Genomic DNA, 16,777 nt, shown 5'->3' with positions numbered 1-16,777 from the left:
GGGCAGCGGGACGGACCCTGCGCACTGCCGGGCGGGCCGGTGCCGGACACCCCGGTTGGCCGCTCCGCCCTCACGCCGCCGTTGCCGGATGGGGTCACCCGCGGCGTGTGGGAAGGGAGGAGCTGCAGTGTCGGTGAATTTCGGGGAGCCCGGTTCCGCTGTCACACCGGCTCCGCTGCCCTGGCGGCACCGCCCCCTCCTCTGCCTCTGGCACACTCAAATCCCCTTTTACACTTTTCCAATCTGCTTCAAGCAAAATCCTTCTCCCGCGGATCGCAGTTAACCCTGGGCTGCCCCTGTGTTGCCACACAAATGAAACCACAGAAAATCCGAACAGCCTCGGTTTCCGCGGCCAATGCCGCCCTCTTGTGAAACCATTTCTTTTCGCCTCCATCGCAGTCACAGGAAGGACAGGGATTAATAATGACCTGACACCTGCAGAAGGTTCAGCCGGGCTGGAGCTTCCACCTTCAGCTGGCGCTAAAAAATAGAAAGTTAAAGGTGTCTGCAGGTCCGAAAGCTCAGAAGCATTGGAAGAAGGCAGAAATCAGCCCGAAGTGGAGGAGCCCTTCTGGCTGTGAGGAGCCTGGAGGAGAGGAATGGCAGTGATGCAGGGCAGTGTGACAGGGACAAGTCCTACCGAGGCTCCTGGTTGGGGGTGTGAATACCACAAAACAATCCTCAGCAGAATCCAATTACCAAATTCCTTCAGGTAAATAATCTTCCAACACATTCCACATGTTCACAAACACAGGAGCAGCAAATGAGATAAGAATTGTTCTGATCATTCTTTTCTCTCTGTTCAGAGGACATGTGAATACCACAGGGGGGCAGAGGGATGGGACCACCTAAGGCCTGTTCTTTGTGTTGAATTTGGCTTTATCTTGGTTTACATAATGATGGAAGTTAATCCTGTGGCAAAATGTTGCCCTAAGAACAAAGCAGCCAGGAAATATACTTCCACTTTGAGTACTTCTCAAAACTTGTAATTCAGGGAAAACGACAAAATTTACTTAAAATAATGTATTCTAAATATATTGATTTAATATATTCTAAATATATTGATTTGCTTTCTAGTTCCTAAGCATTACCTTTCATTTTTATCTCCAGATGTTTTTCACAGCCATGCAGGCTTTTGCTTTCCCTCTGTTTGAAATGCACACATGAATGTAAAATGAGGTAAGCTGGAAAGAAAAAACAACCACAAGGTGCACACTTGTGTTCCAGTGGTGCATCCTTTTCCCCAGAGGTGACCCCATGGCCCTCTCTGCAGCCCCCCAGCTCCTCTTTCCCTGGAGAAATTCTACATTTCCTCTTGCCAGGAGCCAGAACCAGTGAGGCACACTCCAAAGGACAGAAATGCAGATAAAACTCAGTGTTGCCAAACACTCTTCCCCCAGATAAAAGGCTGTAAATCCTCAGCAGGCTCTGTCCATGGACATCTATTTCCATGAAGTCCTTGAGTGGTGACTCAGGCCAACCCTGGCTCTGGCCATGAGAGCAGCAGAGATCAGAGCTGTAAATCAGTTTCCCCAAGCATTCAGGATTTTCCTTTATTTGGTTTTTCAGAACGCTGGCAGCGTGCAGGCCCTGCTGCTGCTCCTTCCCCATATGGACAACATTTGTGTGGTGTTTGCTCAGTGCCCAAAGCCTCTGTTTACAGCTGCCTCCTGCCACACACCAGTGTCACAAGCAGCCACATCCTGCTGAGCCCAGGCCTGGCACACACAAACCACTTGAGCCCACCCCAGCACAGCCCCTCTGGAGGAGGGAATGCTGCCCCAGGAGCTGCTGCTCATGGCAGGGTTCCAGCCCAGGCTCAGAACCAGCACTGTGGGTTCAGTTTCATGTGTCTCCAACACTTCCCTGCAGTACAAGGGCACCAGGAAGATTTAACTCATCGAGTTCCAGCTGGCATCAGTATGGGGAGAATCCCTCATCCCTTTAGCACTGGGCTCTCTCACAACCCTCAGAGCTCCTCCCAGCCCTGCCAATCCTCTTCTACAAGAGATAAAAGTAAATACTGGTGCTCCCACCTTGTGCCAGGAGGAGGAAAAGCAATTTCCAGTGAGCACTGGTGACAGGAACACTGCACAAAAAGGGGAGGGAAGCTCCAGAGGGAGCTGAGAGCTGCCCTGACTTTCAACAGGAACACTGCACTGCACAGAAAGGGGGGGAAGCTCCAGAGGGAGCTGAGGAGAGCTGCCCTGAGTTTCAGCCCCACTCTGCCACAGGACACTGTCACACAGGGGAGCTGGGTGTGGGCAGAGAGCAGAGAGCCAAACAATCACCCATCCCCAACATCCTTCCAGATCAACAGACTGAGGCACTGAGAGAACTCATGCTTTAATAGACACTGAAATCACAAAGAAGAAAAGGCCAAATGCCTTAGCAATTTCAATAAAAATATGAAAATCTTTTTACATGGTAAATTTCATAATATAAAAAGTTTAATGCTGTCTGGAAACAGAGTTTTAATTTACAAAGAAAGTCCATAGAGGCCAAACATGGCTAACACTGCACGTAGGGAGAGCGAGTGCTGAAGGGCTGCTGCTGGGAAGCCTCTGCTGAGCATCCTCCTCTCTGGGTCACTGTGCTCTTCTGCAGCTGAGGGGAGCAGTGCCCACACACAGTGCAGCCCTGCTGGGCAGCATGGCAATGCAAAGAACCCAAAACTGCTCAAACCCATCATCACCATCGAGCTGAAACCAGCAATGCTTCCTAACAGATTCTCAGACACCTCTGTGCCCCTGGATCTGTTTCTGCAACTTGGAAGAGATGTTCACAGAACGAGCTTGCCCTAATGAAAGAAATTATGGCCTGGAGTGATATGCATGGGTGTAGCACCCCCTCAATGCTTTTTTTGTTTCAGTAAGGTATGATAATACAGAAGGAAAACCAATATCAGGCCAGAGGTACAGGCTAACCAACAAAATCAAATTAAACTAGATTTTGATCACAGGGGTTGTTTACTGTTCCCATTTAGTTGGACCTAAAGACAGTCAATAAAAAATCTGAAATCTCACACAGTAAAACATACAGGGAAAAACCAAAACATTCTGTGGCCTTGGGGAACGGTTGCATGTGGCAGGTTTTAATGTGAAAGTGGTCAATACCTAATTGTTATTGCTCACTGTATTACGCAGTGTTGTCACTTGTACCATGCACAAATACAACAACGACAAATGCATTAAACCCACAGAAGGAATTCTAACAGCAAATGGAGAACATGTGATTTTCATTTCCTGAATTTCTCCACGAATTGGGCAAACCTGATAAAACTCTTTTTTTTTTTTTCCTCACAAAGGGGTTGTTTCTCATTCAGGAGGTGGAGGAGTGAGGGACAAGGTGTGCAGTGTCTCCCAGCCACGAGTAAGCATGCATTTCATGGCTCCTGGCAAGCCAATGGAAGTGACCTGTGCCAAGTCAACGGAGACCCATTTCCCAAAAGACTTGTTCTAGTGACACTCACCTTCCATATTTATACAACATCAAATTCCCCAAATACTGAACTTTCTCTACATCTGAACCCTTCCCTGCTTCTAATGCTCCCCCCTCCTTAAAAACAACAACAGAAGAACCACTCCCCCACACCCCCCACCCCAATTTAGCTCTGTCTGAAAGCTTTAAGCCAGCATGAAACCTGCTGGAGCACAGAAATGGGTTGTAACAAAATGGCAGCATAGAATTTCTACAGGTTAAAAGATCCTTTAGTTATGGAAGTAAACTACAACAAAGAGGCTTATTTCTGGCGTGTTATGCAGCACTACAGGGAGTATTTGCTGTTGCTATAAACAAAAAGCTGCCCACTTCCATCCTGGGTGTTCCTGGGATGTCGTTTCAAAAAGTTTATGCTGGTTAGAAACAGAGCAGGTCACATGAAGTCTCTCAGCAGTCCTGTGACCACAGTAAGTGGCACAATCAACAGCATCTCTGCCTCCACAAGGGGCAGACACTGTGCTGACTCATTTTGGCCCACTATTCTAATTTCTCCTGCCAAATGACACAAAGGTTTAGCACCAATCCATCACAGGAAGATGTCAGGTACAGACAAATAACTTGCACCATAATGAGTTGAACAGATTGACTCAACTGTTCTGCTACATTGTGTATGAGTAGGCAACTACTCCTTCTCTCTGCACTGAAAACTTTGGTGATCTCCCCTCCCTTGTTAGCTGGCTGTAACAACCCAGCCCAGTATCTTTTGCCTTTAGTGCTTGTGTTCATTTCTTGCCACAATGAAAAGGAAAACAATTCTCCTGAAACCAGCAGAATCCAGAATATTCTCACAGCACGCATCTGATTATGCCTGTGAGTAAGCTGAGCCTAAGCATTCTCATGTTTCCATATCAGAACTGAATTCTCTGCCCTGCTATCATGCTTTTCCTCCAAGATCCCTTAGAAAATCACAAATTATCAGATCCACATTTACAACAAGAGCATCCAGCCATGCTAAGTACAATTCTCTGCATCAGCAACGTACTCTGGTACGTCCACAGAGCTGCCTGCACTCTCCATCCAGCTGCAAGACTGGAAGTTGACTTCAGATCCAGCTAAAACTCAGGGCCTAATGAATTCAGCCTCACAACACCTCTGTGAGGTAGCTAGGTAAGTATTTACTATCCCCATTTAGATAGAAAGGGAAGACGAGGCACGGAGAGGTGAAGTGATTAGCCTTCAGTCACTCAGCCAGTTCTGGGAGTGCAGAACAGACACCAAACCCTTGGTGAAACAGTGCTCTGACTTCTCAGCCTGGGAATACCTTGTGTGGATCTGAGCTCACATGGTGGGGTCAGTGCTGCTGCACCCCACGGCTTCAGTGCATGCAAACCATCCCTGGGATCCTGATCACAGCACTGCATCCCACAGCCACCTAGAAACCATCTCCAGCCTGCCCCAGCTCCCAAACCCCACCTAGCCTAGGGAAGCTGACTGTATGTGTTGCCCTGGGGGTGATCTTGGTCCCTTCTCCTCCACATGTCAGAGGGCACTCAGGTTCTGCATCCAGCCCCTCCACCTGCTGCCTTCCCTTCTGCCTCCAGCTGCACCAACACTGGCACACCTGCTCCAAAGGAAACCTGCCCCCACAGCAGGGAAAAGGCTCCCAGACCTGCCTGTGCTGAGCCCTGGCAATGATTTAGCAGGATCAAGGAGGGATTTTTTTGGCCTGGTGATGTCTGAATCACACACACTGATGTCACATTCTTGCCTGCTATGGAACTGCAATATAATGTTCTGAGCTGCAGCATCTGCTATTCTTTTCTGTGCTCACTGAGCAGACAGAGATGTAAGTACTGCCCAAAACTTGCCAGGATAAGAAGTTCACCTTCACAATGTGGTGTGCCAGAGAGACCAGAGCACTCAATAAAACCAGAACTTGTCTCTCTGACACACTCACTACCTCACAGACAGGCTCACCTGTTAAATGTTTGTTAAGCCCCAAACATTTCCTTTCAGCAGACCAACCAGCAAAGTCTCATCTGAGGGCTTTCCCTCCAAAAGTTACCTGAGATGCAGCGTTTAGAATGGAGCACCTCTCTCCTCTTGTCTTTGTTTCACCAGTCTCTAAATGATGCATCAGAACTGCCAGATCCTGCTGCTATGGAGTTTTACTGAGAGCAGTTTCTGGTCTGGCCAACCTGGCAGAGGTATCTAGAGGCATGTCTTCTTCTCTGTCAGCCTTTGCAAGCAGTCGAGTAAATGGCTCATCTTTCTCCAGGCAGAGACTTGTACCCACGTTCTTTGTGGTACACAGGAATGTTCTGCCTCCTCTCCCTTTCCTCTCCAACCCCTGATATGTGTAATTTTTTACAAAAAGCTAGCTGTAAAATTTCTGGTTAAGAAATACAAGGAGGTGGCTTAAAAGCCAGTGTTTAATGAGCAGACAAGCAGATGCTTTGCACCTGCTGCTGCAAATACTGAATACTACAGAGAACCTGTTATCAGGTGAGTCTGGCCAAGGTCCTGATAAGGGAAACAAAACCCCCATGTGTGTGAGGCCGTGTGCCCCCACAGTGACAGCAGGCCAGCCTGTCCCATCCCTGGGCACTGCCAGCTGAGGGCATGGCCACGGCTGCTCAGCTACTGGTTCTGTTTTGGTAAAGGCAAGTGGGCACAAGCAAATACTTCAACAAGACTGTAAGTCATCAGCTGGTACTTGGGACATTTCAACATTTGGAGGAAGGGAAAAATCTTCCTGGTGACAAAAATTTATACCCGTTCCCAGCTGGCAGCCTCAGGGGACGCACAGCTCCCAGAGTGTTGCCAGGTGAGGAATGAGCTGATGTCATGGAATTTGTGGTTTCAGGGCATCTGTGTCCATTTGGAGGGATCTTCTGTGGTGAAGCAGCAAGGTGTTGCCCAATAGACAGGTCCTTCAGTTCCAGCTTCTCTGCACTTTCTTCTTTGCTGTGCCGTGGTGATAAATTGAGCAAGCTGAGGACATCTTTCTTAGAAGTCATTGTTCCAGGAGCTCCTCGGAGAATCTTTATTGGACCAGTGGAGTGGTGGGGAGTGCTTTGCCAGAACATCTTTAAGTTGTGAATTGCTTGCACTTTTTCATCGATGGCAGCCAATTTTAATTTGTCAATGTCTGGGGCATCAGCTGGGCTGGAGCGAGCAGAACCAGCTGAGGAATAGGAAAGAGCAGGAGATGGAGTGCTGCCACCAGGAGACTGATGCCCTGAGCTTGGAGAGATATTTCTGGGTGATTTAGAAATGTGAGCACTGTAAGGAGAGCTGGGGTACTTGAGTTTAAAGGGAGGCTGCTCACTCAAGGACCCATGTGAGTCACAACCCGGAGACGGCTGCCCACTGTACTGACCTGTGCCTTCTCTGTTCGACATCTCCGACGTGGTGGGGCTGTTGTAGCCAGAGCTCACCTTCTGAAGGGATGAACTCCTCGTTGGAGGCTTTGGTTTGATGGCAAGGGGTGAAGAAGCCTGGTTCCTGTGGCTGGAGCTGAGCGGGCGGCTGAAGGCGCTGGTCTCCGAGGAGCGGAAGGCGGACACGCCGCCAGGGCTGGGAGCTCCATCCTCAGAGCTGCTGCTCTTGCTGATCTGGCTGCTGCTGCTCCTCTGAAGGCGTTCAACAGCAATGAGGTGACTCTGAGTTTCCTCCAGAATTTTTTGGGCCAACTCTTGTGGATCAAGCTTTGGATTGCTGTCCTCCTGGGATTTGACGGTGCTGTCAGTCTCGGTGCTGGACTGGTCAGATTCCCCAGTATCAGAGCTTGCAAGTTTGCCAACTTTTTGGAAAGGTGAATTTGGGCTGGGGATGAGAGTCATTTTAACAGGAGAATTTGGAGTACTTATGCTCCCTTTGGAGTTGATGGATGCTTTAATGCCTCCGTTCTGACTAGTTTTGGGCTGTTTGTGATCAGGGGAAAATCTTGGTTTTATGTTTTCTTGGTAACTGGCCAAAGGCTCATTGCTGATTATAGAGAAACCTTCATACTCTTCCTCATCTTTGCTGGCTGCAGAGGCTTGTGGTGACAGCTGGCTCTGAGCTGCAGACCTGTGTGGATAGATATTCTTGGGCCTCTCATAATCCTGCCTCCCTCTGTGTCCTGCCCCATCCAGCATGTTCTCTGGCTTGGAAACAAAGCTCATGGAAGAAGCAATGGAGCTCAGGCTGTACACAGAAATGGCATCTGAGGCAAGGCTGTCTGGACAGGTGGGAGAGAATGGAGGGTTTTGATACTGGGGTACAGGGTTGGAAACAGACTGAGCAGAAGCCAGTGACTCCAGTGATGAGGAACTGTCCAGGCTAAGGCGCTTGGGCAGCTCTGTAGAATCTGAAAAAGAAAAGACAACAGTATGTACAAACATGCCCCTAGATAGACCATAAAATCAAATATAACCAGGTAACATTCTATCAGAATTAAGAGAAAATGCTACAAAACATGTCCTCAGGCTCTGTGCTACCTCAGAACAACCAGCTACTACTTAGGTAAGGAAAAAGAAGTGCACAGCCCAGGCAAGCACCTCTGTCCAAGTATCCTAGATGGAAGCTGTCAGTTCATTATCATTTTATATCTCAACACAAAGAATAAATAATATGTCCTCCAGTTGCTGGACTCTATCTCCAGCTTCTGCTCAGACAAGTCTTTCCCATTCAAAAATAACATTTACTACATTCTCTGTATCAAATCTGGTCTGTGTCACATGTGTGTGACCTCTGCAATGATGCAAGTGGGAGATTTCAGGAGAAGCCATTCTGATCAAATCATCAGATGACACAAGAGCAAAAACACACTGAGCAGCTTTACCAAAAAGTGCCAGCAAGGATTGTAGAGCAAAGTGCATGGTCCTCCTGGTAGCTTGTTTCCCAGTTTTCAGAATGACCTCCTCTTGGCCAACTTCACAAAGGTCAAAACCTGTAGTGGGACATGGAACAGAAAATTACAGCTCACAAAAAGACCCTCTGTCTTAAATAAGAGGGAATCTCATTTATAACACAGACAGAACAGAGAGGTATGACAGCCTGCAGCACCCTCAGAAGGATGACTTCACCTCTCATGTGCAATTTATTGTTATTTTTTATTGTTTAGCACACCTTCTCCAGGTGTTGGGAGCTTTGTGGTGCTGGACTGGGATCACACACACTCACTAACAAATCACTCCCGTCAACACTTCTGTAGCTGCAAATTACTTGGAGTTGTCAGGAAATTATATACCAAACACATCTCAGGGGACAATGTCCTACATGCCAAACAATTTATTATTGATTTATTAATTCCACAGAAATGGAGCTGAAGAGCACAGACCTTGGAATTTGGCAAATGCAGGCTGGGCTGCAGGGGGCAGACAAATATGAAGGTCTGAGTCTTATCAGTGTTTTAAGCTCCTACATGAGACACCAGCAATGGGTTTAGAGAGACAACAGAAAGAAGTGTTTTCCTACCTAGAGCTGCCAGAAACTCATGACAGCCAGGCAGCCTCCAGAGCTGGACACTGATGGAGACCTGGATTGGTGCAGAGGGGAAATCTTGCTCCTTTTCTCCTGCTTGAAGTTGAACCAGGACTTGATGCAGCTGAAGACAGCAATACAGACATTAGCCATTCCTGACAAGTCACATCACTGCTTCTCCTACAGCCACTGATAAAGCAATGCCCTCTGCACACCCTTTCCCTGGACACCCAGTTCAGCTGCTGCTCCTGAACAGAGCAGTGAGATGGGAAGGTCTGGGAAGAAGGACAGTTCAGGGACAGCAACATCAGACAGCCTGGAACAGCAGCAAAGGCAGGGACAGACCAGGGGTGAGGGCTGGGGGGTGGCCAGTGGAAACTGAGCAAGAAGGAAGCACAGCAGGAACATCTGTGAAGGGAAAGAAAAGGAAAGAGATACTCTGGGGCTGCTCACAGAAATTTACTAAAGCCCATTCCATGACTGAGCCATACTCCTTATGCAAATCCTAAGAAACTCATTAACTGGGCAGAACAAGTCATATGAAACCATGGAAGACTTTCCTAACATCTCCATGGCCTCCAGGAAAGAAGTTTCTCAACTGTGCCCAAGGGACAGGAGTAGCAAGCTAGAGGGAAAATGTGTTTATGACGATCTGACACAAATTAAGATGCCAGGATCCCGTGTAATTCACCAACACAGCCAGGGCAGCAAGGATGGAAAGCCATTAATCAGGGAGCAGCTAACCTCAGGACCACCCATCTCTCAGAACCCACAAAAGCTTACACAGGCCTTTTTCCACAGTAGCTGTGTGGAGCAAATCCCAGGCCTGAGAGTGGGTGCGGATAGGGTGCAGCACAGGGCAGGGTGTGCAGTGACCCCAGCACTGCACCCTGCACCTCAGGGTCCCCCCCTGCACATCATACTCACCATTCCCACCACATTTCTAACAGCCTTCGGGCAGCAGGCAACAAGAAAGGAAAAGAGGAGAAAAGAACATGGGTTACTCTGTGCTACACAGTGCCTGTGCTGAGGAACCCTGCAGGGACACATCCATGGCCAGGCCAGCACCCTGAGTGCAAAATGCTCTGTCCAGAGAAAGAAAGGAGCAATGGGAATGGCCTGAGCTGGGAATCCAACAGCATGGGAACAGGCAGTGGAATCTGGGAGTGCCCAGCTCATGATAGCTCAGACACTCAGCAGGCAGACACTCAGCAGGCAGACACTCAGGCCAGCCCACACTCTGGCAGGAGGCTGAACATAAACCAGCCCTTCTCTTGTTTCCTCTGGGACACAGAACTGGTGCTCAGTGCAGGCAGAAATCACTGACTTTTCCTTGCACATGCAGTAATCTGAAGTTCTCTCTTTTGTGGCTCCTGCCTTCTCTTTTGCACTCAAAATAAGCATTTTCTATCCAGTGCAGCTGCTCAGGCTGCTTCACTAATGCCAAGAGCACTCTCTCCCCTGTGATGCTGATCACCCACTCAGGAAAACCAACCAGCAGCACCCAGGGACTGGCATGTCTGACCTCCTGCTTCTGTCTGGAACAAAGTCTGCTTTCTTCTGGGACTGCAGAGCCCCAGCTGCTCACACCATGAACTGCCAAGAGGCAGGAGAGGAAAACAGCAATAACCACAATGGAGGAGAGAGCTGCTGAAAACCAACATGTAACAGGATAGACTGGTGCAAAAGGGAATTCTCTGCCAGGGGTCTGGGCTATGGAAGAAAACTTGCAATATCCTTGCCAGTATTTACACTGTGGGGCATCGAGGAAAGGGTGAGTGTGTCTTTTGTTCGGTAATTACCTTGGGTAATTTAATTATCTGAGGCAGGGCAGCAATCATGAAGCCACCTCATTAGCACTCTAAGGCATTTTGAGCCACGGGAATCTTGGCCTGTCCTCTTCACACCCCTTGGACCTGGCCTCCCTTGGGTGGCCATGAGGGAGATATCCCTGAAGTTAACCACACACATCTCAGGCACTGAGGAGAGCCAAGGCAAGAGGCAAAACACCACCAAGGACATTGGAAACATCTCAAACATCTCAGACTGCTGCAGATCCTAACAGGATCCTATCAGGAACCCTTTCCTTGGAGCAGACTCATCCTAGTGGGCTGCCAGAGCTGCTCAGCAGGTCACAGAGAGGCTGGGGCTCTTCTCTGGCTTTTTTTTTTCCATGTGACCAAAACAAGAACAGCCTGATACCACACATAACCAATCCCAGCTCCCCACCACAGCATTGCCTGGAATGTTTCTGCATGGGGAAAAGGGAAAGACAGTGAGATATAGGCCCAATTCCCTGTGTGAGTGTGTCCATGTACTACAGCAGGCAAATGATGAAGAGAAACCTCATTAGAGGAGCACTCAGGACAGTCAGAACCATGGAATGGGAAGCAGCCATGGTGGCACAGAGAAGGGTCAGGTCAGGCTAGGCATGCTCCAGAGACAGGAGAGGGGAGAGTGTGAAGGAGGCTGAGGGGAGCAGGGAGAAGTCCCATCACCACAGGTAGCACTGCCCTTCTCCTAAAGACCAGAAATCCCTTCCCTGGAGCTGTGAGCACACACAGGAGCAGCACAGGCTCAGGGAGTTTTCTGACAGACTTTGCATTGTCCAAAGTCAACCAAACCTTAGGACTTCAGTAAATTGAGTGGGCAGTGAGCAGCCAACATGGGCCCAGGCAGGATGGCCAAACAGCAATGAGGGGTCTGTTTCTCAATTCCTCCCCACTGCTGGAGGCATCATGCTTTCACTTGTCACTGAACAGGGAGTCCCAGGGCCTTGCAGCCCAGTAACCCACCTACAGATTTCCCTTCTGGACACACTTTCATTCACATAAACAGGGAAGTTTAGAATTTCAAGTCTCCTAGCAAGCTCTGGGTTGATACACCAGGGCATCAGCCATTCTGCATATTTCTGAATTTACTGACCTGGGAAGAGCCATTTGGAACCTGGTACTGGAGGAAAACCTCCCAACTCACCCTGTTGATAAGCTGCTCTCCTGTTTCTGAAGCTGTGATAAGTTTACAAAGTGCCTGAAGTGCAGGGTTAGGCAAACCTGAAAAACATCAGCAGAAACATCTGTATCTGTTTCTTGACTGCAAGAAATGCAACAAACCTCAACAGAACACACACTTGGCTAATTGCTAAAACCTCTCCCCCACATCACTGGACAGCTCTGGAAGCAGCAGCAATTTCCAGAACGCAAAAGGTTCATCTGATGACAGATTTCCTGTCTGAGAGCTGAGAGAGAGGAACAGTCACATCACACTTACTCAACCCAGCAGCCAATGATTCTCATCTGTGGCCAAATTTTCAGTTAACGTTTACTTTTAGAACTTCTTCCCAGCCCAATCCATTGATTTCACTGATGTAAAACATCCCTTTTTCACATGCTGACACCACAGAAAGGTGTGAAAGGCTGATGCCTGCCTGGCCAGGGCCCACAGCTGCTCCTCTCACCTAGCAGGGACTGGATGGTGGTGCTGCACTGCTGCAGCCTGTCCCCAGGGTCTGAGGTTGGGAAGAACACTGCTGCTGGGAGGCCGCTGGCTGGAGGGTCCAGCCGAAATCCCACTGCTGTGAGGAGTGCCTGCCAGCCTGGAATGCCACCAACTTTATTCTCCACACTCTGCTGGGAGGTGTACATGGAGTTGTGCTGCCCGTTCTGGATCCGCTGCAATGATTTCTCTACCTGTGGGGAAATAAAACACCTTATTGTACAAGATGCTGCTACTGACTGCTTTTTTTTGCTGGAACAGCAGGCTGGGAGACAGCAAATCCAAGATTGATCCTGGCCTGTCTCACACAAGAGGACATTAGTGCCTTGGAAAGAAAAGCTCCAGGAACTGAGCTTTCACAGCTGCAGCATAACAGTGATGAGCGTCAATGTTCTCTGGGATGCTGGGAACAATAATGCCACAAGAAATGAAGCAGCAGTTTGTTTGGGATAGTTTCCTGTAAGCCTGGCAGCTGCATTTCTCTCTAAAGATGATTCACCTTGGGGTTCCAGGCTGCTTATTACCAAAGAGCCTGCAGCCATACAGCAAACAGGAGAGAGAGATGAGTGTCCACAAACCCCAGCAACTGGGAAGACCAGCAATATTCACAGGTTTCCATCATTCTGTGGATACTTCACACTCCTGTGAGACCACAGATGATGCATTGGGAAGAAAAGTATTAGAAGTCATGAGTGATCACTGCAGCCACCTGGCAGCTGGCTCCAGTCCCACTGTTCCCCAGGACAGACTGGTGGCACAGATGGGGACAGAAGGGCCTCTTATCTTCCAAACACACTGAGACAGCATTGACTGTGCACTGTGTTTCCATGACTGCCATGTTCAGAGCTATTTCCCTGTATAAACAATTAATCCCAATGCTTACCCCTTAAGCAGAAACCCAATTCAACAGCTAATGCAAACCAGATGGGTCTGGGGAGGATTCTGTCACAATACAATCTAAGATTTTGCTTACTTTGCTTCTTTTTGCACTGAACACTTCCTTAGGTGTCCAAGTCTTTCCACACTGACCCAGAGTTTTGCAAGAGGATACATCATGGCAGGGGAGGGGGGATGAAGGTGTATATATATATTTTTTCAAGTGGGAGTGGCTGCACATCAGGGAGTGGCTGTTCCACTCATGGTTCCACTCCTGCCCTCAGGTGAGGGTGTCTCAGGACTGGCTGGGCCGTGGTGCCACTTGTAGCTGTGACAGATCTTCCCTTCCCTTACCAGATGAAGGAGAACACGCAGAGCATCCCGGGCCCTGTCAGGGTGCTGCAGGATCTCAGTCAGGGCCTGTCCTACCAGTGAGGAAGGGCTGTTCAGCTTCATATCACTCCCAATAAGCATGAAGCCTGCAGGATTCAGAGTGAGAGAGAGTCAACCTCCTGTTGTTATGGAAAATGTTCAAACCACACACAGATGTCCTCTGCCCTCAGACCAGTGAATGATGGTTCACTGTACCCTGCACAGGGACATTCTTTTCCCAGAGCTGCTGCCCACTCCCTGCCCAGTCATGCAGACTGAACTTCCAGAAAGTTTCTAGACACTTCTTGCTGTCCCCTGCTATTAAATCAATGGTATCTTCCTGTTCAAGCAAGCAGAAAACCACTGGATTGCAGCTAAACTTGTCCAAGCATGCTCCAGGTCTCCTCTGCAGCCACAGCAATCAACACATGCCAACAGCGGCTGTAAAACAGAACTGTGAACATGGAAAGTTTTTGCTGTCCTGGTCAGAAACCTGTCCTGGCTCATGCCCCATTCAATGCCAGACTCCCCAGATGCCAGCACAAGGAGCTCTGCATTCCCCTTCTCATTCATGCAGGAGGATGCAGCTGCTCCTGGCTCTGGTGCTCTGTCCAAGACTCAGTGCCAAGGGTCAGTGGTGGAAGTCAGGGACTGTGTGGGATGGACTTGCACAGTGCCATGGAAGGGGCAGTGCTCAGCCTGAGCAGCTGAAAGCCCCTGCTTGCTGGCAATGCCAAGCACTGTGTCCACACTTTCTTTTCTGCCTAGGAAGTGGCCAATTTTGGGGCTTTTTAGTGCTCTTTTCTTTTGAGACAGAAAAATCTTGGAAGGAAAATAAAATCCCAGCTGAACTGTGGACCGTAACCTGAAGTCAGCTCACAGCTGGTACTACCTGAACCACATCCTGATGCTGGACAACATGCCTGAAATCACTGTCAGCCTGACTCATTTTAGCAAGTTCCCACTCCTCCAGCCATATGCAGTTCACACCAGAGCCATATTCACCACAGTTTCCTGAGCTAAATAACATGCTTCTGCTGCCTGTGCAAAAATCAATTTGGGGAATGCCTGCAGCTTTCAAAAATCAGGCCTCGTGCCAGGAAGAAAAATTAGGTTATCTGCACATATTCCTGTCACAGCACTGCTGAACTCCAAGACTTTGTCATTCCATATCTCAAAGTACAGATCTAATTGAGAAGGAGCAAGAACCAGCACTGCACAAGGAGCTGACACTGCTGAGACATTGCCAATGGAAGCAAGGGAAACTTTTCTCCTAAAATGACCAAAGGAATAAGCCCTACAAGGTTTGTGTCACAAAAATCACAGCTGTTCTCCTGCCTCCTGTGGAAGTGTCACTAAATTTTCCATTTAAAAGTCTGTGTGTGTGCTCCAGCTGACTCCATCCCACGGACACAGGAAGTGTGAGCCTGGAGATTTCAAACACAGAGAAGGAGTTGTTGTACTGCACTTTATTTCTTTCCAGTCATGAAACACAGTTCACCTCACAACTGCTTCTAATTATACCCAATCTATACCCACCTACTGTGCCCAGTGAAATGCTGGTGAGTCCTGTGACACTGACATTCAGCCACACTCAGCTGAATCAGAGTCTGAGACACGGGGGCTGAATTCCGGGAAAGCACAGGGCACACACTGCTCCCAATTACAAGCACTGCTCCTTGCTTAGCTTACACAGTTTGGCAGCTCCCTAGTTAGAAACCCATCTATTTGTCCAGAAGAAGACTTCCTACCTGCCCAGTTGGCCGGGTGGGAGAACTGCTTGCTGCTCTGCACAGTTTTCATTGCTTCTCCCAGGGCTGCGCTGGCTTTCATCCCGTTCAAGAGAGAGGAGTAGAAGGCGTGCACAAACATTTTGGAAGCAGCCACAGGAATGGGCCAGAGGGACACAAGGACACACTGAGCCCCAGCAGCCAGGAATGCTCTTGTCAAGCCAATGACTCCATCAGAAGTGACTTTGCTGTTGGACTCTTGGTAAGAGCCAAGAACCACCAGCTTGACAGGAAGACGCAGATCCAGCACATCAGCCGCTGTAAGCAGGAACTCCTGGAGAGGAGGGCAGTCTGAGATGCTCTCCACATCACTGGCATCATCCTGCATCCTGAGAGACTCTGGGATTGTGTAGGGGTTCCCAAAGGAGCTCTTGCTGCTGGCTGGGTTGCTATCAGTGTTGGGTGTCAGGACCAAGGCAGCCAGTTTCCAGGAGACGTGGGTTGCAAAATGGACACATTCTGCCTGAGTCAGGGCACTCATGACTCTCTCTTTTGTTGATGAGCTGCCAACTAAGGGCTGGCAGCCAAGTAACTCAGACACCATATAGGCTTCCTCTTCTGCAGAGGGCATAGGTCCCCAGAGCCACCTGTCCATAACTGCTGAAGGGAGCTTGGGATTTCCTATCACAGCTGCCATTGAGGTAGAACTGGAGTAAGCAGGAGTATTCTTCCTCACATGGGACTAGACAAAGAAAGAGAAAATGGGGTTCAAAGATCTGGTTTTTATGATGCTGGAAATAAAATATCCTCTCCCTTTGGCTCTAAACATAAATCTGGTTGTCATAATTACAGGAAAAGTGCATTTCTTTAGTTTCTTCTGTTTAACTATTCCAAGGAACACCTCTGTTTGAGTCTGGTCAAGACTTCTATCCCCAGATCACAGATACAGCCCAGGTCCCTTTGAGGGCTGCAGCAGAGCTAAAAACATAAAGAAGATTCCAGGTTCTCACATTACTGGAACAGCACCTGCAATCACTCACTAAGTGTTCCTCATACCTGTATTTCCAAGATCAGAGTCAGCACTGCCAGCAGCAGGTGCTGCTGAATGGAATAGCAGTAATGCTGACAAGATTCACACCCTTCTGCTGCCCCACTGACTCTGCCTAACCCAGGGCAAACCAAGATGTGCCACAAAACACTGCCCAGCAAGAGCAAATGTGATTTGGTGCATTCTCCCAGAGAGCTGGGCATTAGAAATGGTGCTCCAAACCTCAGCATGAAGATACTTTTGCAAGATTCACTGTGGGAATTGCTTTCCCTCGTAGCTTTGGTGTCCTGAGACAACGGGCTGCTAAAATGGAGGTGAACATACCAGCAATGTGACAGGACAGTCA

General features: G+C 48.8%; 1 protein-coding gene across 2 annotated transcripts in view; it reads right to left on the bottom strand.

Moving 5' to 3' along the window:
* Positions 1-5,063: 5,063 nt before the first annotated feature.
* Positions 5,064-16,777, bottom strand: part of TTC28 (tetratricopeptide repeat domain 28) — a 75,503-nt gene continuing 63,789 nt past the window's right edge. Inside the window, exons 15-22 of one of the 2 annotated variants that reach the window (XM_054288589.1) lie at positions 15,405-16,125; positions 13,636-13,760; positions 12,368-12,599; positions 11,887-11,963; positions 9,838-9,861; positions 8,905-9,034; positions 8,270-8,377; positions 5,064-7,795 (exon numbers count right to left, since the gene is read on the bottom strand). In XM_054288589.1, coding sequence (XP_054144564.1) covers positions 6,168-7,795; positions 8,270-8,377; positions 8,905-9,034; positions 9,838-9,861; positions 11,887-11,963; positions 12,368-12,599; positions 13,636-13,760; positions 15,405-16,125 — 3,045 coding nt within the window. In that variant the 3' untranslated portion in view covers positions 5,064-6,167. The remainder of the gene's footprint in view (positions 7,796-8,269; positions 8,378-8,904; positions 9,035-9,837; positions 9,862-11,886; positions 11,964-12,367; positions 12,600-13,635; positions 13,761-15,404; positions 16,126-16,777) is intronic. The other variant, XM_054288590.1, reaches the window with a different exon arrangement.

The sequence above is a fragment of the Melozone crissalis genome, unplaced genomic scaffold (genome assembly GCF_028551555.1).
Source record: "Melozone crissalis strain CALT ecotype California unplaced genomic scaffold, PUWL_Pcris_2 ptg000063l_1, whole genome shotgun sequence".
NCBI classification, from domain to species: domain Eukaryota; kingdom Metazoa; phylum Chordata; class Aves; order Passeriformes; family Passerellidae; genus Melozone; species Melozone crissalis.
Note: the sequence above shows the minus strand (reverse complement) of the source record. Positions and strands in the feature narration are given on the sequence as shown.